Genomic DNA, 23,473 nt, shown 5'->3' with positions numbered 1-23,473 from the left:
AGGCCTCAAATGGCGTAAAACCCATTATTATTAGAACATCATATTTACCAAGATGTGGCCAACTCTCCACTCTATTTGTATGCTGTACCTCTAAGCAAAGACCAGGCCACCTTTTGTTTTGAAAGTGCTTTCCACGCTGTAGATGTCACCATAAATAAATCATAAGATGAGCATGATGATGACCTTGCTGGCCACTAGAAGCTACCACTTGGCATGTATCACTCTTCTAAGGAAACCAAGGGCCTGAAATGCTGCTATTTTACACTAGTTGAGTCACACAGATGTAAAAGTGGAGTAAATGGAGTCACAGTGGCCCAAGACTTGTGTTAACACACTGGGGAATCGGCCCCATGATTTTCTAAATAAACCTAGTTTAAACTTACCAGGTAGCTTATCTTGCCCAGCAACTTGCAACATACATTGATTGGTTTTGGCTAAACTTTGAGCAGTAATCAATACCATTAACTACATTGAGAGTAACACCTGAAAGGTCCAAAACTCTCACATTCATCCTTGGGAAGACCATGTGAATTGAAAACTCAACCTCCTTATCAGAAATTCTGGAAGAAATCAGGTCTGCTAAATCCATTAGGAGCAAGTACTCTCAGGAGAGCGAAGAAGAAATTACTAACCTTCATTTTGATAGAGATGATTTTCACCCTAGCAGAGCAGAGAATTGGCAGCCTGGAAGAAATAAACCACCTCCGAATTTTGATTCTGGTAAGAGGTTAACTAAGCACAATGATGATGAAGCTAAGATCTTGCTTAGCCAAACTGCCACTTCAAAATGACCACTGCTGGACTCACATGGGCTTTGTCAGGTAACACATTGGCTTTCCTTTGTCTGCTGCCATCTTGGATGTTACCTTGTCAAGCATGCTCATGGCTACCAGTTGAGCTGTGGAGAGACTGGCAGTTTGTGTTCAACGTACAAAATATCCTTGAATAGGAAAATGTGTGGTCAAAAGTCAAATGCTTATGGAAGAAATAAAAGGGACAACAGTCAGACGTGTCAACAGGGCTCCTTCAACTATGCTGATGCTTAGTAAAAATCTGGCTTGAAGGACTAAGCCCTGAGCTTTAGAATGATGTCAAATGCAGTCATGTACAGGGCCAAAGAGTTGTAGGAAAAGAATCAAAGGAAGAGACACCGAGAGGTTGGGAAGTAAAAAGGTTTGAAGAATGTTAAACTGTCATGAAAAATGTGGTGGGCTGAGGGGGTTCCATTTCTAAAGTAGCCTAAATTACACATGTGGAAAGGAGGTGTGGGGTGCTGAAACTCTTCAGTGGAATAAGGGCTCCAAAAGACTCTGGGGCTGCTTTGAAGCAGTCTTTATGCATTATAATCCAGCAGAAAAGGACAATGTAAGCACACTGGCCAGATCCTCAGCTGGTATAAATCAGCATAGCTCAACTGATGTCAATGAATTTGCACTGATATATATAGCAGCTGAGGATCTGGCCTCCTGTCTTTAGTCCAAACTGTTCCTGGGAACTGGTTTTAGGGCTGACTCAACTAACAACAATGAAAACATAAGCCTGGATCTAAACTCTCTCCTTGCACTTGGCTGTCTGCAGGGTTTCCCTACAGAGGCATCTCTGTCTTAGGCCAGGTCTACACTTGAAACTGTTATTGATAGAGTATTGTCTCTTAATGGTATGATATGTAGAGACATTTTTATACTGGCAAAACCATTAGGGCAGACACAGTTATGCTGGCATTTAAAATGCTTTTGCTGGCACAGCTTATTTAGTGTGAGAAATTGGTATAAACTATACCGCCAAAAGCACTTTTTTGCCAGCATCGTGTGCCTCTACACTAGGAGGTTTTGCTGATGTAGCTATCCCTGAGTCAGCTGGAATCAGGCAGCATTTCCCTGTTGGATAACACCTACTTACAGGGTGGGGCAACAGAAAAACCTGGCCTCCTTAGGCTAAAAAACAAACAAACAAACAAACAAAAGTCTTTCACTTTGCAGTTCACCTTGAAAAGACCAAGTAATTCACTAAATCTTTTCCAAACCAAACCCTGTTAAAGAAATGCATTAACCATAATAACTCTGCTGTGGAAAGGGGGCTCTCAAGTCCCAGCTAATGAAAAACTAGTGCTATCTCAAATTTACACTGTATTGCATGCTTAACACAATGTGCGTAATTTGGAAAAGTGGCCTAGCTAAATGAAGTGGGCTAATGTCATCCTTTCCCATCTCCTTAATCTGTGCTCCTTCCCTCAACAGGACACTAATCAGCGTTCAGCTTTTCCAGTTCAGCATCTGATTGCTGCTAAGCCAGTTGAGCAAGTCCCCCTTCTCTTTCCTAATTTTTTTCCCAAACTCAATTTTGAGTTTAAAACAAGCCACATTTTTTTCTTTCAGAGGATTCATATAACTACATTGTACATGGGGACTGAACAGGGACAGCACAGTGACCTCATAAGTATTACCACTAGGAAGTGACATTTTTCCTCCTTTTGTTCTGCTAGGTCCCTACAGACTATAGTTAAAATATTGGAGACATCCTACTTAAAGGCAGGAAGGCTGCATTTTCAATGTAGATACATTTCTGATTTAATTTTCTGTGTGACTGAACTAAATCAAACATGATTAGTCCATGAACACTCTTGAAGTGAAGATTGTGACCTTTATCAAAGAACCTCATGGAGAATAACTTGAAATCAAATCAGCAGGCTCTAAAAATATACATTAGCAAAAATGAACTGAAGTCAAATAAATGGCCACAATACTCACAAAAATATTTGTCTAACATGCTACCAATCCTAAGGGGGGGAGGGATTTATTTGGGCTCTTACAGAATTAAAAGGTTGCTAAACTCAAGGACAGACAGATGTAACAACTCAATATGCCTCAGGTAAGTGCTCTATGACACTTTTATTTTTAATCCTTTTCTCAACAGTACATGACACTAAAGGTCCTGATGCCAGTTTACACTTCTTACTCATGTGTATCTTCCCTGCCAGTGGATTTTTTTTTCAGTGGGGAGGGCATATGTGCCTGCTACCTGCATGCAGAAAAAAGAGCCAAACTGTGAAGCTCCTACTCATATTGAATAGCACCTTACTCTTGCTATTGAAATCAATGGACCTACGCGAGGAGTAAAGCTTCAGCATACATCAGGGACTCATGATCTAGGCCTGTACGCATTCTGCATGAGCATTAAGGTGGGGTTTGGCTAACCATGGTTCTGAACGAATACAACACACTTTTGAGAAAACATATGACTTCGCTGTGGCTTAACTTCAAGGGCTCCCGCACTTTTTACCTCTTTTGCATACAACCCTAAAGAACCAAACCTGTTAACCTGCCTAACGCTAGCAGGATTTTAGCTCCAGCTAGACTGAGCTCAGTTATATAGTGGTTTACTGGGGGGCAAGGTTGAGTTGGGATGGGTTGGAGCAATAGCAGAAGGGCCACAGGGAGCCCTGGATGGCTTTGTCTAGCCCGCCTGCCTCATTAATAATACAAATATTTTACATTGCTATAGCACATGGCAATTCCAAAGTACTGTAGAAGCCTGCCCTAATTAACCTGTTAACTAATAAATGCCATGTCCTTATGGAACACAAATACCTAATCCTCTATTATGCTGCTTCATTACTTTTCTTTCTGCAGAGGTGTGTATGTTTTCCACTTATATACAGGAATTCATCTTCAACTAGTCAATAAGAAAAACAACAAACTATAAATCCTTGCAGAATTTGTTCCACACTGGGTTATGCAGTCAGGGGTTTGAAACAGTTCTTTTATTATTTATATATTTTTTTACTTTACAAATAATTATATATAGTTACACATGTCCCTTCACAGAAGGTACATTAAAAACAAAAAGCTTGTATCATCCAAAATAAACACTTTGCTGTTCATTAATATAAAATGGACTGATATTTCTAGTAGGAGACATATCCAAACCACTGTTCATCCAAATTTCTTGCATTATCTGTTCTCGGCGTTCTATCCTTTCAGCCAGTTCAGCTGCTTCTGTTGAATTATAACCCGAGTAATACGTCCTATAAAATCCTGTTAGCTCATTTGGCAAGTCTGAATCTGAAGAATCTTCCTCTTCTTCATCATCACCGTGATCATCTGCTTTGTCGCTTTCCAGCACTGAATGGTCTTTCATTCTGTGCAGTTTTGGGAAGTCGTTAGTGCATGACACATGTATCACCAAAGCACACAGTGTGAAGACTAAGCCCACACACACACTAGACACAAACAGGAGAGCAGCTCTTTCAGGGTGATCTAAAATTCAAAACAAAAAGCCAGACTTAAAACATCTGTAAACAAAAGCCGAGAACAGATACAAAAGTCAGCGGTCATTTCCAAAGAGCCCTACGTGATGTTGGGTAAGTTTGGTGCTTTTTTGGCATTATCTGCCATGCAACAAAAAGTTTGTGTACTTGTCATCTAAATCCTGCCTAGTCAATTTCTTTAATTACTGGGCAAAAAGACTTGCCCCTAAAAGTGTTATGCTGTATTTTATGAATAGTTTACTAGCACTCCTAACCACTGGCTGGTGGCCATGCCTCCCTTTTCTAGCCCTCTTGCCATAGTGGGCATGGCCTGGGAAAAGGGGGCATGGGCAGAGAGGTTCTGTGTTCTGGCAAACTCTGGTTGCCAGAATAGTCCCTCGGGCTGTTGCCGCCTTCATGACAAAGGGTACACCTACAGTTGAGCTGGGAGCTGGGATTCCTGGCTAGCGTAGACGTACCCATGCTAGCTCTGCTCCAGCTTGCATGCTAAAAATAGCAGCGCAGCCAGGGTAGAAAAGGGCAGCGGCTCTGGCTCACCACCTGAGTACACACCTGCCCCGCCCCCTGGATACATGTTTGGGGGCTAGCCAAAACCGTGGCCCTGCTAGCCCCAGATACACTGTTCTTTTTAGTGCTCTAGCATAAGCAGCACTAATGTGGGTGCGTCTATCTCAGCTGAGATTAGCACCTGTGCGCTCAAATGTAAAGCAGTCCTGAGACTGCTCTAAGTTGCCACTCAGGACCATCTCCATCTGCAGGTACACATCAAATGTTTGCTCCACTATATTTGGGAGGGAAAGAAGACACCTGGGCACCCTTCACTGAGAAAGAAAAGGATAGCACTCTTGCTTCATGAAAAAAAGGGTTCTCAGTTGGGTTAGGTTGAAAACGCTGGAGTGAACTTCGGGTGTGTAGCGAGGCGGTGGGATACCCCACAGCCCCGCTGAGGGCCGAACCTCCCCTGCTACCAACGTGGGCGGAGCCACCGGGTCCGGCGCCCGCCCCTCCGAGGTCACGGCCCCGATCCGGAAGTATAAAAGCCCGCCTGCAGAGCTCAGTGGAGCCCAGGCCGGCAGAGAGAGCAGACGTCCCTGGCCGAGCTCCCGCTTGGGAAACAGCCGTAGGCCGCGACCGGCCTGCTGACTCACTGGGCCAGTCGAGTCTACCTCTCGCCAGGTACCCTGAGGAGGACTGGCCAAGCCTGCTCCGTGCCAGCTACCCCGAGGAGGAGCCGAGCCTGCCCCGTGCCAGGTACCCCGAGGAGGACTGGCCAAGCCTGCCCCATGCCAGCTACCCCGAGGAGGAGCCGAGCCTGCCCCGTGCCAGGTACCCCAAGGAGGACTGGCCAAGCCTGCCCCGTGCCAGCTACCCCGAGGAGGAGCCGAGCCTGCCCTTCGCTACCTACCCAGAGGAGCCAATGCTGGTGGAGAGCACTGACGACACTAAGGCGGCCCAGGTACCATACGAGGGGGAGTGTGGAAGTAGCCCAGGGGCAGCCGACCCCAGTCTGGCTGCTGCACTGCCAGAGCCGATGTCAGTGTGTTGCGGCCAGGATCCCCACTGACAGCAGCGAACATCCGTCGCTGCTAGGGCCCCGGGCTGGGACGCAGTGGAGAGGGAGGGCCTGCGTCCCCCCTGCCACCCACTCCTTGGGTGGCAGACTCCCCCTTTTCCCCTGGCCTAGAGAGGCTGGGTACCTGACTAACTATTTGCTTGCTGCCCCGCCCTGACCTAGGGTCTGGGCTGCCACAAACTGACCCAGACCCTGCTCAAAGGCCTGGGTACCTGATTGACTATTGGCTTGCTGCCCCGCCCTGACCTAGGGCCTGGGCTGCTGCAAACTGACTCAGCCCCTGCCCAAGGGCCTGGGTTTCTGAGTGCCTGTTTAATTGCCGCCCCGCCTTGACCTAGGGCCTGGCCTGCTATAGACTTTGCCTTAGCCCTTGCTTAAAGGCCTGGGTTCCGACCTCTTGGCTCAGCCCCTGCTTACGGGCCTGAGCCCTAACTGTGTGTCTGTTGTCCCAGATTGCCGCCGGACTCGGATGGACGGCGGACTGTAGCGAGGCGGTGGGATACCCCACAGCCCCGCTGAGGGCTGAACCTCGGCCAACACTACTACAGGGTGAGATAAATTTCTTTAGATAGAAGGTTAAGTTTAGTCTCTAGAAAGTGTGTTATGATTTTGTTTTATATGTAACCATTTGTTTCTGCTATTCTTACTCATTATCACTTAAATCTCTGTTTCTTTATAACAGACATTCTTATTTTCACTGTAACTACATCTAAGTGCTGGGGCGTAAAGAAAAATGCTGGTGCTTAGTTGAATCCTACAAGCTGTTCCTTTGGGAACAGCAAGCCTGGTAATTCTGTGAGTGTTCAGTGGATAAGGGGCTGGACACTGCTGGGAATGCTCTGAGAACTCAGGGAGTTGGTGTGTGCCGTCCCTACCTGTACAGCGAGACTAAGGCCTGTGGAGGCCTGGAAGGTAACGCTTGTGCTGCCAGAGGCTGTTGGTTTCAGGGAGCAAGCAGAGACGCTGCTTCACGATTAAGGGCAAGTGGTGGCGAGGTGCCTCACAACCCTGGTGTAACGGGGTTGGCATCCACCTCTCACATATGCCCCCTTCTGGTACGATGTGTCTGCAGTCTCTCCATTTATGGTGACCCATCAGTAGTGTCTCAGGTGGTTTATTAGTGATTCAGCCCTCCGGCCGAGTCACACACACTGTCTGTACGTGAAACAGAACAAACCCCTTCCAGGGTAACAGTCTTTAACTTGCCCCAGATATGATATGGGCCGTACCCTCAAGGCTTCTTCCCTGGAGACACTGTCTTTTTGTGGCTCTCCCTAGGCTCAGTCCTTACTCAGTCCCAACTGCCAGCCAGGAGAGCTTTCTTTGCTCCCCCGGTCCCTGCCCGCAGACTGTCTTGGGCTCAGTCCCAGCAGCGAGCCGGGAGCTCTCTCTTACTCCCCCAGTCCCTTCCCACACTGAGCTGTCCGTGATTCTACTTCTCTTTCAGACAGTCAGGAACACAGGCCTCTCTCCTCCAACTCCAGGCAGCAACTGACTGCTGCTCTGTTCTGTAGCTCCTTTTATATGGTCCCGCTGGGCCCTGATTGATTGCTCCCTGCAGCCTCTCTCATTGGCTCTATCTCTGCAATCACTCTTGGCTGCTTGGAGGACTTCTCTTCTGCTCCTCTCTGGGATGGAGTGTGGCAGGACCCTGAGGCCTCCAGTCACACCCGGGCACCCTTGAGGAGCATCACGTCAGCTCAGTACTTGTATGGGAGACCTCTAAAGCAAAGGTGTGCTACAGGAAGGTGTGATGGTGACTCAATAGGGAACACTCTTCTGTCTGACTCACTATTTAATGACTTTCCCAGTACGGTGCTAGGGGACACTGGGCTGCAGCAGTGTCATGTTTCAAATGCGTTGTAAAACCAAAGCCGTAATTGCTTGTGCTCATTTACAAATCCCATGACCTCTTCTGAAAGAGTAGAAATGTTGGCTCCAGGGCTGCTCTCACATTTCAACTTGTGGTGTTATATTCTGTCTACCTACATTTTTTTCTGAGTTTTCGGTTAGCTGGTGATATTATTGTTATGAGCTGGGTGATACCTTGTTATGGGTTGAGTTAAAAGCCCATTGAGAGTGGTAGATGTGAACTCATCCTTCAGTTAACATAACTGTAAGCATAAGCCCCACTGAAGGCAAAAAGTGTGTGTAAACCCACTCAGGAGTTTTTGGTTGAATACTGTTTTGGGTAGGGATGTGTGTGTGAGAAGAGAGTCACTGTAGTTAATCCACCTCCCGGAGATGCAGTAGCTAAATCAACGGAAGAATTCTTCTGTCCTAGCACTGTCTACACTGGGGTTTAGGTCAGTGCTAGGTTTAACTATGGTTTAGGTTTAACTATGTCACTCAAGGTTGTGGATTTTTCACACCTTTGAGTGATGTAGCTAGGTCAACCTAACTTTTCAGTGTAGACCAGCCCTGAGAATGAAAGACAACCGAAAGGAGCAGCTGAAAGCTGAAGGTGGCTGACTCTGGAAGAAACCTGGGAAGAGGTTTTTGGGTTATGGGTGCAGGCTAAAAGAGCACTCTTGGTGCTGGATGCAAAAGAAGCTGTTTCTTGCTATTTGATCCCCTCTGCATTCAAAGACACAGGACTTTGTACAGTCTTTGTAAATAAACAAAACTGGATCAAAGAAACACCTATCACCAATTTCTGCTTCTAACTGGAATATCTACAGGGCCCCAAACTTTGACTAGCCACTCAGGTCTAAAAGGGGCAACATTGTCTTATATGTATTTTCCTAAATCCTGCTCTGTAGTGCTCTTGGGTCAGAATTCCCACATCGCCAATGGTAGACACAGACTGAACATCCAACTAGACCATCTTAAAGATCTAGCTAGAGGTTGATCTGGGTGGCACTTAATCTGCAAGGAGGCCACGTCCCTTTGGGATTTGCCTTGATGATTGATGGTGGTGGTGGTGGTGGCAATGGGTCAGAATTCCTGTCATGTGCCATCCCAGAGGTGGTTGAATTTTAATTGTGCTTCAATAATCCTTATATACACAGATCAAAATTTCCAAAAATGGATTCCTAAAGATAGGCTCCTAAATAAGTGCCTAATTTTCTAAAGTGCCGAGCACCCAGCAGCTCCCATTGAAATCACTCATTTTAAAAATCTTGGCAACAACCTCTGAAAGAGTTTGGGATCCTTCGGGCTGGAACATATTACATAAATGTCAGTTGTTATGTTATTATTGTCTCATCCTCCCGGCAGTGTGGTAATGCTCTATCAGCACAATTACTCGAAGTAACAGGTTTACCAAATACAATATAAGGAGGAAAAAAACCCAACATTTTCCTACCTCTAATGTAAGCAAATGTAGCCAAAGAGTTGCTAATAATAATTCCATCTTTCTTTGGCAGCCTTGATTCCCTGGGGTCAATGTTTATATCTGTAATGTGAAAATACAAGACAAATGCAATTAGATTGTAACACCCAAACCCCATGATCTACAAACAAAACATAATGGATAGTTAGAAAACTACAAAATTGTTATTAAACAGCAGCTATGACCAATTCCATTTAGTGCCTGAACCAAAGCCCAAAGAGGCCAAAGGAAAGATTCCCAATGACTTCACTGAGCTTTCGATCAAACCCTATATGAATCACTTCCCAAAGCAATCTCTGCAGTATCCTAGAAATGGTGGCAATAGAGGATGTGTGCTAGCCACACCATTCATTTTCTCTGCTGTTCACAAAATTACATTTCAGCCTTACTCATACATGGCTATCTAGTCTGAAACAATCAGATACTCACTGTTACTGTTCACATCTCTTGACCACAGTTAAGAAAGATGTACCATAGTTATGGATAACCATAAAGTGCCAATGTCCCAGCGATGGAAATGTCAAAATGCAATATGTTTAAAGTTCTGTTTAAAGTGACTTCAATGGCTTAATTAAAGATCACAGCTCATAGTATGTAGTGTAAGGGGATGGTTAGCAGATAACTTGTTTTTTATTTGCAGTTTCCCCTCCACCTTATTCCAATCTAAATTTAATAAATTAATAGACAAGAATGAAATATGATAAGAAATAATAAGATTATACTCTGCATGGCTACTTCCCAGGGAATGAAAGTGGCCAGACTGAGAAGCAGCTGAGGAGAACAGCGATGAAAATTAACAGTACAAGTGTTGCCACTCTGATTCTTGAGGAAATCTTGTGCGTATAAACACAACGTTGATCAAGATTGCTTTTTTTCAGAAAATCTTTAGCTCTGTGTACAAACAACCACATTGTGTAGCTTATTTGGTTTGAACATGTAGTTTCAGGCAAATGACTTCGCCACACTTTAAGGCACCCCTTTAAATATTCAGAAGCGCTGGCAGTGAACTACACTGCACATTGGGCATGTGCGTTCTGGACTGGAGTAGACCCAAAATTCCAGGCTGTGCCTCTGTAAAAGGTGGCCAGAACAAGGCAGCGATTGGCACACTAAGGTCCTGGAGAGAATGGGTAGCTCCTCACTTACCAGAGCCACTGAGCATCTAATGAGTCAACAGGTTCTTCCACAGGAACAGGTGTGGGAACCATGCCGTAACCCCTCAGCTGCAAGCTTACCCGCTTCACCTCTCAAATTTAGGACCAAATCTTGCAATCCTTGCTCGAGCCAACATCTCATATATTTTTACAGGCATTTGACTTGCGAAATGGACTTCTAGATTTGGCCCACAATAACTTATTTACTGTCAGGCCCAGAATCTTGCCTTTGTTCCTGAATGGATTTCTCATTGTGAAATTCCCACGTTACAGTATCATCAGAATCTAATTGTGTAGAACTCATTCTGTTGATGATAAAACACTTTTTTTTTTTTTTTTACACAACTTTCAGTGGTCAGAGCCAGTTTTAACACATGATTTTACTACTTCCCCCTCTATTCTAATACAACTATGTCCATCTGTGATCAAACATATTTCCTATTTTGACTTAAAGACAAATTATGGTAATAAACCATAAAAATTACCATATTTACCATCGTTCTGCTTTAGAGAAGGATTTAGATTAGAAATCATTGGATCAACTGCTGTAAGTATGATTTTGGGAACTAAAAAGAAAAAAGAAAAATTGTATACCGTCAATTTTAAGAATGTTACACTATCTGAGTTGTTATCTTAATCACACTGCAAATAAGGAAAATTCACTATAAACTATGGCCCAGAATAATAATCAAACCCATTATTAGTACATTTTAAATGTGCACAATCAACACCTTTATGATCATTGTAACACAAAAGACCAGGGCTGTAATTTTCTGCTGGCCTTGTCTACTAAAGAACATTCATACAGAGGCTCCAGTCCTGCAACTGGATTAACACAGGCAGACCCTTGTGCCTGCGTGCAACTCAAGTGCAGTCAATGTGGCTGCATGAGGGTGTTAGGGTCTGCTCTTCTGGGTTGGACTGAAGGACTAGGGCCAGAGTTTGTGCTCCCAGAGCCACAGGTACCGAAAGAGCTAAATTTCTCTTGTTAATAACAAAAGATGAATCAAATGGAGAGCAGAAGTTTTCTTTCTTTCAGGGGCAAGTTCTTGCTTTTTCTGCTGCTCTTCTTATGTTCCTACTTGTAGTCAAAAGTAATAGATGGTAAAAGAAACAAGTCCTTGTTAAATCCCTTAGCTCCAGGTGAGAGCAAGGGTCTGGACTCCTGCCAGAGATCTGTCTCACAGGGCATAGTTTCCCTAAGACATAACTATCTAATAGCTAGATCCAGCTTTCTGGACCAAAAGGAAATGCCAATGAACAGGAAATAATGAGGCATATTTTTGATAGACCTTAAATTGTGCCAATCACTGCGTTTGATGAGGAAAATAGACCAAGTCTGTAATGATCAGTAAAGAAATGTTTGAAGCTCTGTGTGATGTGCTCTGTAACTTTCCTGACTAGAAGTTTTTGTTCTACTTCAAGTGGTGGACCCTATGGGTATGCCATTGTGGGTGTGCATGCATTCCATGTGCCAGAGAACCCACAGTGGAATATAGGGACCACACAACTTGAAAAACTCCAGTTACAGCAAGGCTCCTATTACCCCCCACTCCCTGACCCAATTTTTCACACGTGCTGACTGGTTACCCTAATTTCAGTTTAACTACAGCCCTCTGGGGTGTGAACTTTTCACTTGAGTGACACAGCTAGGTTGATCGAAATTTTAAGTGTAGACTAAGCATTGGTCTGAGTGGCCAGAGAACTGTTTCCTTTTAATTAACTTCTTTTTCTTCTGGTGCATTTTAGTGGATTTAATTTGGAAGCTTTCACACTCTTCTTATAGGGATTAAAATGATCTAAAAGGAAGGCACATTGTGTACATGTTAAGAGCTCACAAATCCTGTGTCAGATGAATGGGTCCTTCAGTTATCCTGATCTTGGCACCTATTCTCTGTACTATACAAAGACAGACTGATGGAGTTTCACACGCATTTGGAAAATGGAAGACATTTCAGGTATGAAACAAATGTTTGCCAATAAACTGTGTAAAAGAAGATTGACAGGAACAGAGGAAGGTCCAGTACAAGGGGTTGAAGTATAGTTTTACTCTGAAAAATAACTGTAAAAATGGCACTTCTTACTGCCCAGCCGTTCTCCATAGGTGTGCGATCAAAGTCATATCTGTTTCCTTTCCTGGTAAAGTTTTTAAAGTAAGTTTTAGTACTTTTGACTCCTTTAAATACTGCAAAGCCAACATGGATATGGAAGAGTAATTTGGCCTCTATTTTGGCTTGTGCATCATCAGATTTGTTAACTGAGTTCCAGAGGCAGAATTTTTATTATTGATGTGTGAGCCAGAAAATGAACAGCTTGATTTTCAGATTCCAGGCTGAATTTGGAGGGCTGGCACGTGTAAAAAAAAATAAAAAAATCTGTGTGTTCATTTGTGAGGCTGTGAGTCTGTCATGGAGATCACGGAAGTCACGGATTCCATGACTTTCCAGGACCTCTGTGACTTCTGGCCATTGCTGGGGCAGTCTTGGGCCGCTGTGCCCCCTCCCCCAGCAGCAGCAGTGGGGGGCCCGGGCTACTGCCACCTGCCCACCCCAACACCGGTGGGGGCCCTGGGCCACGTGCCACTGTGCCTCCCCCCAAGCACCCACAGAGGTCCCGGGCCACATGCTGCCTCCTGCCAGCACCCGCGGCGCCCAGCTCCCCCGGGCCACCCCCAGAGCACCTGCGGCACACCCAGGCCGCCCCCCTGTCATCACCCAAGATTTAGTCAGGGGTCTATAGTACAAGTCATGGACAGATCACAGGGCATGAATTTTTGTTTACTGCCCATGACCTGTCCATGACTTTTACCAAAAATACCCGTGACTGAAACGTAGCCTTATTCATTTGTAATAGCTGGTCTGGAAATAATGAAAGACGCTAAACAAGGAACACCATGATTCTGTTTTTATAAATTCAGTTTTCAAAGATATTCTTGGGATAACACTTATGATCAAAGGGGCCAAAGGCCTTGTGGTGTCTATTACCACAAAGGATGCATCTGTAGGGAGTATTTTTATATGTTTCTTTTAGAGAGACTCTCAGGTGGTGAGAAAGAAGGAAATATGGAACATATTCTAAAGGAAAGACCCAGCACTGCTGAGACAGAAAAAAATCACATATTGTATTACATTTTTATTTCAGAGACCAGCCATTAAAATTTTATGACAGCATAAATCATTTATCTTGAAATTTTCAGAAAAGGGGGTCTACATTTTCTGCAAAACTTGGGTTTTACAGAAAATGGGTTTTGGGATTCTCTGGAAAGAACTGAGGTGTAAAACTAATACAATGTATACTACTATTTGAGCGTGCTGAGATGCCTTATCTAATGAAAATCACAAGTGAAGGATCTCTCCATCAGCAATCTTTGGTTTCTCCTAGTTTGGGAACCTTTCTCTTTCTAAAATAAGCAAAGTAATTCACAGCCCGAGTCTCACCTCTCTCTCTTTCTGTTGACTCTGAGTAGGGGAAGAAAGATGGATAATATTTTGTCCCATTCCTTTTTGTCAGCATAAGCCGTGTGGCCCTCATTCAGCAAAGTACATAAGGAGGCCCTGATTCAGCAAAGTGCATAAGCACTTGCTTAAGTCTGTCCTTATTCAGCACTGCGTTATGGGCATGCTTAACTTTAAGCATGTGCATAAGTGCTTTGCTGTATTGGGATTTAAGTAGGAAAATTGTGAAGGATTTGGGGATCAAAGGTGCTATAAAATGCAAATTAATTATTAATACAACAAAAGTGCATGAAGGAAAAGCCAATTTCCTCATCTTTCTCTGTTAGTGCAAGCACACCAGTGTCAATAAAGCCTGTGCTACATCAAAAGTTCTATTCATCGTTGCAGTAATACCAGTAAACCCGGCACTTGAGTTCCAAAAATAAAGAAGACCATCAAGCTCCCATTGCTTAGCCAAGCATCCAGCAAAGCACTTCTAGAGTTTCTTCTTGACGGTTTCATAAATGTCTCCATCTCACTCGTCTTAAGAATCAGGTCTCAGTCTTGGCTCCACTGGACTTTGCTAAGAGGCCAGGCTCTATAGTGAGGATCTCTCAGATCTCCTGTCTCCACAAAACAGTTTCCAACATGAAACCTCAGCTCTTCTCTAACCAACCTGCTAACTGCTTCAAACCTTCATGAAGCCTCTGCAGAAAACTTCTCTCCTTCACCTTGCCCTTGTGGCAATCACCTCAGTTTCCCACATAACTGAACAACAGTCATTTCTACTGAAAAGCCTCATAGCCAACTTTCTTTTCTGACAATGGGGCCCTCGTACTACCTCCTCCTTTTGTTCCTATGTCAACTCACCTCTATATTAGTGTATGTCTACACAGCAGCTGCAAGGGTGCTTCCCAGTGTGGGTAGACAGACCCAGTGTGGCCATGGCGACATGGCCGGCAGCTCAGGCTAGCCACCTGAGCACAAGCCTGCCCGATCCCTGGGGTACCTAGCTTCCGTTGGCCTAGCTCCATTGCTCGGGAAGAGGGTGTTCCTACAGCAATGGAAATACCACGGTCACTGTAAGCAGCGTCTACACTCTCGAGTTATGCCGACATAGCTATGCCACTCTAGTCCCTGTAGTGTAGACATGGCCGTGGCTCAAATTAGCACACTTGAGTTACTCCACCTCAGCTAGCTTAGCTTGAGTGAGAGTGACCACAGGGCAAAAACAAACAAACACTTGAGCTACACAGAGTGATTGGATAAGCAGAATGATTGGACAAGCAGCTGGAACTCAGGCTGTGGCATCCCCCACAGCATTATTGCTCTAGCACCATTAGCACAAGTTTCAGACACCCCAAGCCCTGACAGGCACGCTAGCGATTTTTGTGTGTGGACAGGAGTTTAGATCGGTGCAAAACTTGAATTATAGCTTGCACTAACGATGCAGTTAAGACAAACCCTGTATTATATGCATGTAGGCAATTACTTGTGCTAAAATCCTTTTTCTCTGATACTTTGGTACAACTGCTAAATAAAAATACTTTTTAAAAGAAGACTGTTGATCGCTACCACTGGTCACAGGTTCCCAACGGGAGGAAACCCTGGTGCTCAGAGCCCAGTCATACCTGTCGGATGATAAGAAGTTGGTACAAGCTGAGTAGCGTACCTGGGTCCCAGCCGAAGAGTGGCAGAATCACAAGATTCCACCCTGAGACAGGGAAAGACTTAAAGGACCAAACCCTGAGGTGGGTGCTCTCAGAGAGATCTGAAAGAGGACAGAGGTGCAGCTAGCCCTGTAACCGGGACAGATATTGTCTATGTTAAAATCCAAATCTCGAGTGAGGGGAAACCACCAGCTCATAGAGGAGGAGGTGGAGGTGAGAAGAAATTCTGAGGCAAGATCAGGAACATCTCTCAAAGTACATCCTTAGTGGACTTACAGTTGAGAAAGCCGTCTATTTCTGAACGTAGGCATTCCTTATCACTGTGATGTGCTATCAATTCAGTTCAGTTTGGCTGCAAGAGGCAAATTGCTTTAGCAAAGTAAAACTTGATTTACTGCCATAATCAGAAATTTCTATGGAGAGGTTTGCTTTAAAAACATATTACTGTACCTATCCACTGGGAGTCTTTTATCAACAGGAGCTCCCACCCCGTGTGTGGAATTTCAAGAATTCCAAAACTCTTCTTTTCTCATGGCTACTAGATGATCTATAAAATAATAAGAGCTGCAAATCACTTGCTAATGTTTCAGATTGCACAATTTAGTATTGTTTGGCAGAAAAAAACTGCAAAATGTGCCAGCAACACAGAAGAATGTTATCTACTACCTGGTTTATGTGTCTTTGCAAAACCACTACAACGATTAATAGTATGAGTTATCTTAGCACATACACACCCCTCAGCCCACAAATAAAGAACAAGGTGTCATAATTATTAATAGAGTAATTAAAGGGAATTCCAATAACTCACTTTTATAAAAGGACCAACAATACAGCATTTACTGTCTAAGCATATTATGTATTAGCTCCATGGCAAGCCTCCAGCTCCTTCTTCATAAAAATAAATATCAATCTTAGTAATTCCTCTCACCTGAAGGCTAACATACCGTCTTTTAAGAGGGTAGATTCTTAAAAGCTCTAAAACATACCTTGAGAAATCCCCTATTGTGCCTACAAGGAACCTGCCTTCTAGATAATCCATAGATAAGAACATAAGAACATAAGAAAGGCCGTACTGGGTCAGACCAAAGGTCCATCTAGCCCAGTATCTGTCTACTGACAGTGGCCAATGCCAGGTGCCCCAGAGGGAGTGAACCGAACAGGCAATGATCAAGTGATCTCTCTCCTGCCATCCATCTCCATCCTCTGACGAACAGAGGCTAGGGACACCATTCTTACCCATCCTGGCTAATAGCCATTTATGGACTTAGCCACCATGAATTTATCCAGTCCCCTTTTAAACATTGTTATAGTCCTAGCCTTCACAACCTCCTCAGGTAAGGAGTTCCACAAGTTGACTGTGCGCTGCGTGAAGAAGAACTTCCTTTTATTTGTTTTAAACCTGCTGCCTATTAATTTCTTTTGGTGACCCCTAGTTCTTGTATTATGGGAATAAGTAAATAACTTTTCCTTGATCATTGTTTTCTCTGATCTTCAGATATATGACACTGTACAACTAAGATAAGAATCAATCCCAAAATGGCTACTTATTGCCAACCATGCAAGTAAACTCCGAGTACCGCTTATTTGGGCCACTCCCTTGGAAAGACCTGCCAGAGGTAGACTCAGAAAACTCCACAGTGTTTCCCCATAGAGTTAATTCAGCATATTCCTCACAGGGAGGGGAGGAGATTGCAGCTGCACAGAGAGGAAGGGGCAGGGTGCACAGCTGTCAAACCTATGAAGCCCAAGGATCTCTGGTGATATTGCCAAGAGTTAACACCTCCTTTCGACTGGCAGCACAGATTGCTGCTGTTGGCTTCACCATTTATACCAGTGTCTTACCTCAGTGCTCAGGCCAGGGGGTAAGAAAGAGCAGGCCTAGGAGGAGTTAATGATGCTATTTCAGTTTCTGTAGTGTAGCAGTAGGAGCCTGATCCAAAGCCTTCTGAAGAAGTCATTGGAAAGACTTGGATCAGACTATATGTAGGCTGCCTACAGGAGCTAGCTACTTCCCTTCTGTCTAGATGCCACCTTTACCCGGCTGCCAAAAATGCAGAGCCCCAGTTATTTGGTGCTCAGGTGCCATGACACGTGCAGGCTTCTAGGGGGCACAGAGCATGCTCCCTCTCTGGTCTGGGGGCTTTTCTGCCCAGCACCCCGACCAACTGTTGGGAGCCTCTGGTGTTTTGTGAGCAGAACCATTAGAACAAACCCACTACTGGGCAAGAGCAGTTATTGATCAGGGCATACAAGGAGAATGAAAACACAGAGACAGGGATGGAATTTAAAGTGGAAGGATGTTACGTTATTAATTTTTAACTTTAATGGAAGGGCTAACTTCCCCTGCCCCCAATACCAAAAATGTATTTGGGTTCAATGTGTTGTTAACTGACCTCTATGCCAAATATCTAATGTTCAGGGTTGGACCTCTTTAGCCTCTCTCCTAGGATTCATGCCCCCCTCCCCATCCTCTGGCTCCCTTCCCTGTGAGGGAGAATGAGGGTACACATGCGGGCACCTGTCTGTGAAGATTTATGGTCTCCCCATTTTTCACCAGCCTAATAATTTCCCCCAGTTATCTCATGGGTCTCTTACTCTTATTCACCTTTGGGAGCTGGCCCCTCGGAGCCTCTCATCCACACTGGACACTGGCTGCAAGCTGTGTCAAAATTACAAACTCATTTATAAACTTACAACTTTTAAATCCTGTCTTTTCTCCCTATTTACCTAAAACTAGGCCTCCAGGATGCTGCTAAGAAGGTGGAAAAACTCACCAGGAACCTTGTCAATCTTGCCCTGAGGGGAAAATTCCTTCCGAATCCCAAAACCCGGCAAACAGTTCAACAATTCAAACTATATCTCCACACCAGAACAGGGAGCAGCAACCACAGCAGAATTGCTACTGCATACTGTGAGGGTGAAGGGGAGAAGTAAGAAAGACAATGCCCGTGAGCAGCCCCCGGCCTGTGTCCCCGCCCCCTGGGGCAAGTGGAGGGTCCACGGCTCCCCACAGCGGCCCAGCCCCGCTGGGTGGCTCTTACCACAGCTCGGCTCTGGCTTCTGGCCTGGCCAAGAGGTGGAAGCTTGGGGGGGAGGGGGAGAGGAGGGGCAGGGGGTGGGGTCCAATGGCAGGTGGGAGGTGTGGGGGGCCCAAAAGTTCTTTGTGCCCAGGGCCCCACTAAATCTTAATCCACCTCTGGCTGCAGGGGTGCAGCTGCACTGGTGCTCTGCTGTAATGCTTTAGTGGAGATGCTACTGCTCTGACAGGAGAGCTTAGTTGATCCATCTCTGAGAGCGGCAGTAGCTATGTTGGCAGGAGAAGCTCTCTGGTCAACATAGCGCTGTCTACACTGGGGGTTAGGTTGGTATAACTATGTTGCTCAGGGGGTGTATTTTTCACATGCTTGAGCAACGTAGTTATACCCATATAAGTCTGTAGTGTAGACCTGGCTTGAGACTTTACCCAGAGTAAGGAAAGTCTCTGTAGGGGGAGGAACTTAGGTGTGCCCATGTGGATCATATTTCAGGATCAAGGCCTTTATACAGGGCTTTGATTATGTTGAAGTGCTTTATAAAGGCTAACACAATGCAATAGTGGATTTTCTTTACTTAGCTCTGCTGTAGATGAATTATGTGGAGCACAATTTAATATCTAGGGCATTTGTCAAGCACATATTTTAATTATTGCAATTTATGTTATGTAGATCTCTAGCTATGTGATTGTACCTACATCTCAGGTATTTTGTCATGTAAATATAATAGGTTACAGATGCTAACAGGAAGGCCAGGTTTAAGAATCCAGCTCTGGGCGTGTGTGTTCATAGATGTATACACAACTTTGCATTATTATGCTCTGCAAGTAGAATGAGATCTTCAAAATTATCACATATTTGCTCTTACCACATGTATAGCTGACATTAAGATATTTTTTCACTCCAGGCAGGCACGGACTTCCAAAATGGTTGTTGTTGACAATAATTTTACACCTCTGTTTCCCATAACACCTCTTTGATAATACTTCTAAAGCTGTATAGGACAAACAGTCTGAAAGAAAAAAATCTGCAATGTTGAGTATATACATATACTTATGTTATCAAAGACAGTATCTACTACATGTGTACTTATGAACTTGAACTTGTCATCCATATTCAGTCAAAACTCCCATTGATTTCCCTGAGTAGGACTGCAGAATTAGGTCTTAGGTTTGTTCATTGAATATAAACCTACCTTGCTAACTTCTACATTTGCCTTGCATTTGTTAGGAGATGGGATTTGTATATTTCTGTTGCAAGTCAAAAATGTGCTCCCAGTTTCAATAACATGCCATGCGCAGTAATTTTATAAAAATAAACTCATCCACCTGGATTCTACATTGAAGGTGAAATGAACTGAATAGGAAAGTTTATGTACTGTACCTACCTGCTTTAATCTACTTCAGAAAAGGCAGAATATCTTTAAATGCTATTAATTTCTCATATGCACTAAACACAAATCCAACAGGAAAAAATGCATTTTTGTCTTGTTTTTTAAATATGAAACCTTCTGAAATTGCAAGTGAGGAGAAGGTCATTGTTTTCTGGAGCTCTCTGCTCCCAACCAATATTATTTCATTTCCTTTGTGGCTTTCCATGAACGATGGATGCTTTCTTTTTGGAGTCACCAGCTGGGGACTTTTAAGAGGTAAGAAATATATTTCATTCCTTTTGACCATAAATATCAGACAAAGAAGGCAGCTCATTATCTTTTTTTAAATTTAATTAATGGAGATATCCTATCTCCTAGAACTGGAAGGGACCTTGAAAGGTCATCAAGTCCAGCCCCCTGCCTTCACTAGCAGGACCAAGTACTGATTTTGCCCCAGATCCCCAAGTGGCCCCCTCAAGGATTGAGCTCACAACCCTGGGTTTAGCAGGCCAATGCTCAAACCACTGAGCTATCCCTCCCCCCTTCTTCCTCTTCATTTCCATCTGGGTTGGCTAGTGCTACTTTAGAAGAAACATGCTAATGATCGCAATGAGTTTAAATAGGATTCACAATAGATTTAACACAAGGCAAAAATCAGTCACCATTGAAAAGAAAACAGAGATTTCTTATTGAGGTTTTTGACAAAAATAAAAATTCAAAATTTGAAGTCCAGAGATAGAACAAATCTGTAATTTATAGATTTAATACTTTTAAATGCAGACTAGACTTAAGCAACTATGAGTAACTTGTAAACCTGAGTAGCCAGTCTGAGGATACTGCATTATTTGTTTGTTTTTGGCAAATGGCTTAGTGACTGGTAATCTTTAGATACATATTCCCTGGAAAGCAATTCTTAGCTATAAGAAAAAGCTGGTGACTCTTAACTCCAGCACTGTACTTTTGATGTGAGTCAGAAAACTATAAGAAACAAAATACTTTAGTTTTCAAAATCTTCTGACCACATTACATATGATATCTGTCATAGTGGAATTTTATAAACTCAAAGCTGACAAAGAGAAGGAAGAGTTTTGATTCAATGTCTCAGCTGTTTTAGTCTCCCTTTGGTGAACTTGAACTTTGGAAGACTTAGCCCTGGTCTACACTACGAGTTTAGGTTGAATTTAGCAGCTTTAGATCGATTTAACCCTGCACCCATCCACACGACAAAGCCATTTTTGTCGACTTAAAGGGCTCTTAACATCGATTTCTGTACTTCTCCCCGATGAGGGGATTAGCGCTGAAATCGACATCGCCGGGTCAAATTTGGGGTAGTATGGACGCAATTCGATGGTATTGGCCTCCGGGAGCTATCCCAGAGTACTCCATTGTGACTGCTCTGGACAGCACTTTCAACTCAGATGCACTAGCCAGGTACACAGCAAAAGCCCCAGGAACTTTTAAATTTCATTTCCTGTTTGGCCAGCATGGTGAGCTCATCAGCACAGGTGACCGTGCAGTCCCAGAATCGCAAAAGAGCTCCAGCATGGACCAAACGGGAGGTACTGGATCTGATCGCTGTTTGGGGAGACGAATCCGTGCTATCAGAACTCCGTTCCAATAGAAGAAATGCCAAAATATTTGAAAAAATCTCCAAGGGCATGATGGACAGAGGCTACAACAGGGACCTGCAGTAGTGCCGCGTGAAAAGGAGCTCAGGCAAGCCTACCAAAAAACCAAAGAGGCAACCGGCCGCTTCGGGTCCAAGCCCCAGACATGCCGCTTCTATGATGCGCTGCATGCAATTCTATGGGGAGGCCCTACCACTACCCCACCCCGGTCCGGGGACACCTGCAAGGGGGGAGTCTCATGCAACAGGGATGAGGATTTTGGGGACAAGGAAGATGAGGAGGTGGAGGAGGAGGAGGATAGCGCACAGCACGTAAGCGGAGAAACCGTTCTCCCCGACAGCCAGGAACTGTTTATCACCCTGGAGCCAATACCCTCCCAATCCTCCCAATGCAGGCTCCCAGACCATGAAGCCGGAGAAGACACCTCTGGTGAGTGTACCTTTGTAAATATAATGCATGGTTTAAAAGCAAGCGTGTTTAATTATTAATTTGCCCTCAAGACTTGGGATGCATTCGCGGCCAGTACAGCCCCTCCTTTTAAATGGCCAACCTAAAGGGGTGCTTGGTATGGGAAAGGAGGGTGCTGCTGTTTGAAACCATTCCCACATGTTATGAAGGTTGAAGAAGCCAAAAGACTGTGGCTTACCATGGCTGCCTGCAAGCCAAATTCTGTTGCCCGGCCCTGCGTGTGTGATCTCTCACACCAAACCAGCAGGCCCTCAATATAAGAGGCAAAATGCGAGCTTGTACCAAAAGCACATGTGCTATGTAATGTTAACAGCTTGGTTCACTGTGAAAGAGTCTACCCATTGTTCTCTAAAATGTGTCTTTTTAAATACTACTCTCCCTTTTATTCCTCCCGCAGCTGCAAATGTTTCAACGCTCCCCCATCTTCTCCGTCCCAGAGGCTAGCGCGGATAAGAAGGCAAAAAAACCGCACTCACGATGAAATGTTCTCTTAGCTCATGCAGTCCTCCCGCACTGAAAGAGCCCAGCAAAATACGTGGAGGCAAACAATGTCAGAGTCCAGGAAAGCAGAAAATGAACGCGAGGACAGGAGGGATGAACGAGATGAGAGGTGGCGGGAGCGAGATGAGAGATGGCGGCAGTGCGATGAGAGGAGGCAGGATGCAATGCTGAGGCTACTGGGGGATCAAACTGATATGCTCTGGTGTCTGGTGGAGCTGCAGGAAAGGCAGCAGGAGCATAGACCGCCCCTGCTGCCCCTGTGTAACCACCTGCCCTCCTCCCCAAGTTCCATAGCCTCCTCACCCAGACACCCAAGAACGCGGGGGGGGGGAGGCTACAGGCACCCAGCCACTCCACCCCAGAGGATTGCCCAAGCAACAGAAGGCTGGCATTCAATAAGTTTTGAAGTGCAGTGTGGCCTTGTCCTTCCCTCCTCCCCTCATCCACCACCCCACCCGGTGCTTCCCTCCTCCCCCACCCCTCCCGGGCTACCTTGGCAGTTATCCCCCTATTTGTGTGATGAATTAATAAAGAATGCATGATTTTGAAACAATAATGACTTTATTGCCTCTGCAAGCGGTGATCGAAGGGGGGAGGGCTGTTGGCTTACAGGGAAGTAGAGTGATCCAAGGGGGCGGGTTTTCATCAAGGAGAAACAAACAGAACTGTTACACCATAGCCTGGCCAGTCATGAAACTGGTTTTCAAAGCTTCTCTGATGCGCAGCGCGCCCTGCTGTGCTCTTCTAATCGCCCTGGTGTCTGGCTGCACGTAATCAGCGGCCAGGCGATTTGCCTCAACCTCCCACCCCACCATAAACATCTCCCCCTTACTCTCACAGATATTGTGGAGCACACAGCAAGCGGCAATAACAATTGGAATATTGGTTTCACTGAGGTCTAACCGAGTCAGTAAACTGTGCCAGCACGTTTTTAAACGTCCAAATGCACATTCTACCACCATTCTGCACTTGCTCAGCCTATAGTTGAACAGCTCCTTACTACTGTCCAGGGTGCCTGTGTATGGCTTCATGAGTCATGG

The 23,473-nt window shown here is 44.8% G+C and overlaps 1 protein-coding gene across 2 annotated transcripts in view; it reads right to left on the bottom strand.

Moving 5' to 3' along the window:
- Positions 1-3,852: 3,852 nt before the first annotated feature.
- Positions 3,853-23,473, bottom strand: part of EVA1C (eva-1 homolog C) — a 42,347-nt gene continuing 22,726 nt past the window's right edge. Inside the window, exons 4-7 of one of the 2 annotated variants that reach the window (XM_065423615.1) lie at positions 19,333-19,476; positions 10,814-10,894; positions 9,148-9,237; positions 3,853-4,256 (exon numbers count right to left, since the gene is read on the bottom strand). In XM_065423615.1, coding sequence (XP_065279687.1) covers positions 3,853-4,256; positions 9,148-9,237; positions 10,814-10,894; positions 19,333-19,476 — 719 coding nt within the window. The remainder of the gene's footprint in view (positions 4,257-9,147; positions 9,238-10,813; positions 10,895-19,332; positions 19,477-23,473) is intronic. The other variant, XM_065423616.1, reaches the window with a different exon arrangement.

The sequence above is a fragment of the Emys orbicularis genome, chromosome 1 (genome assembly GCF_028017835.1).
Source record: "Emys orbicularis isolate rEmyOrb1 chromosome 1, rEmyOrb1.hap1, whole genome shotgun sequence".
In the NCBI taxonomy this organism is placed as follows: domain Eukaryota; kingdom Metazoa; phylum Chordata; order Testudines; family Emydidae; genus Emys; species Emys orbicularis.
This window is presented reverse-complemented; position numbering and strand designations above follow the sequence as displayed.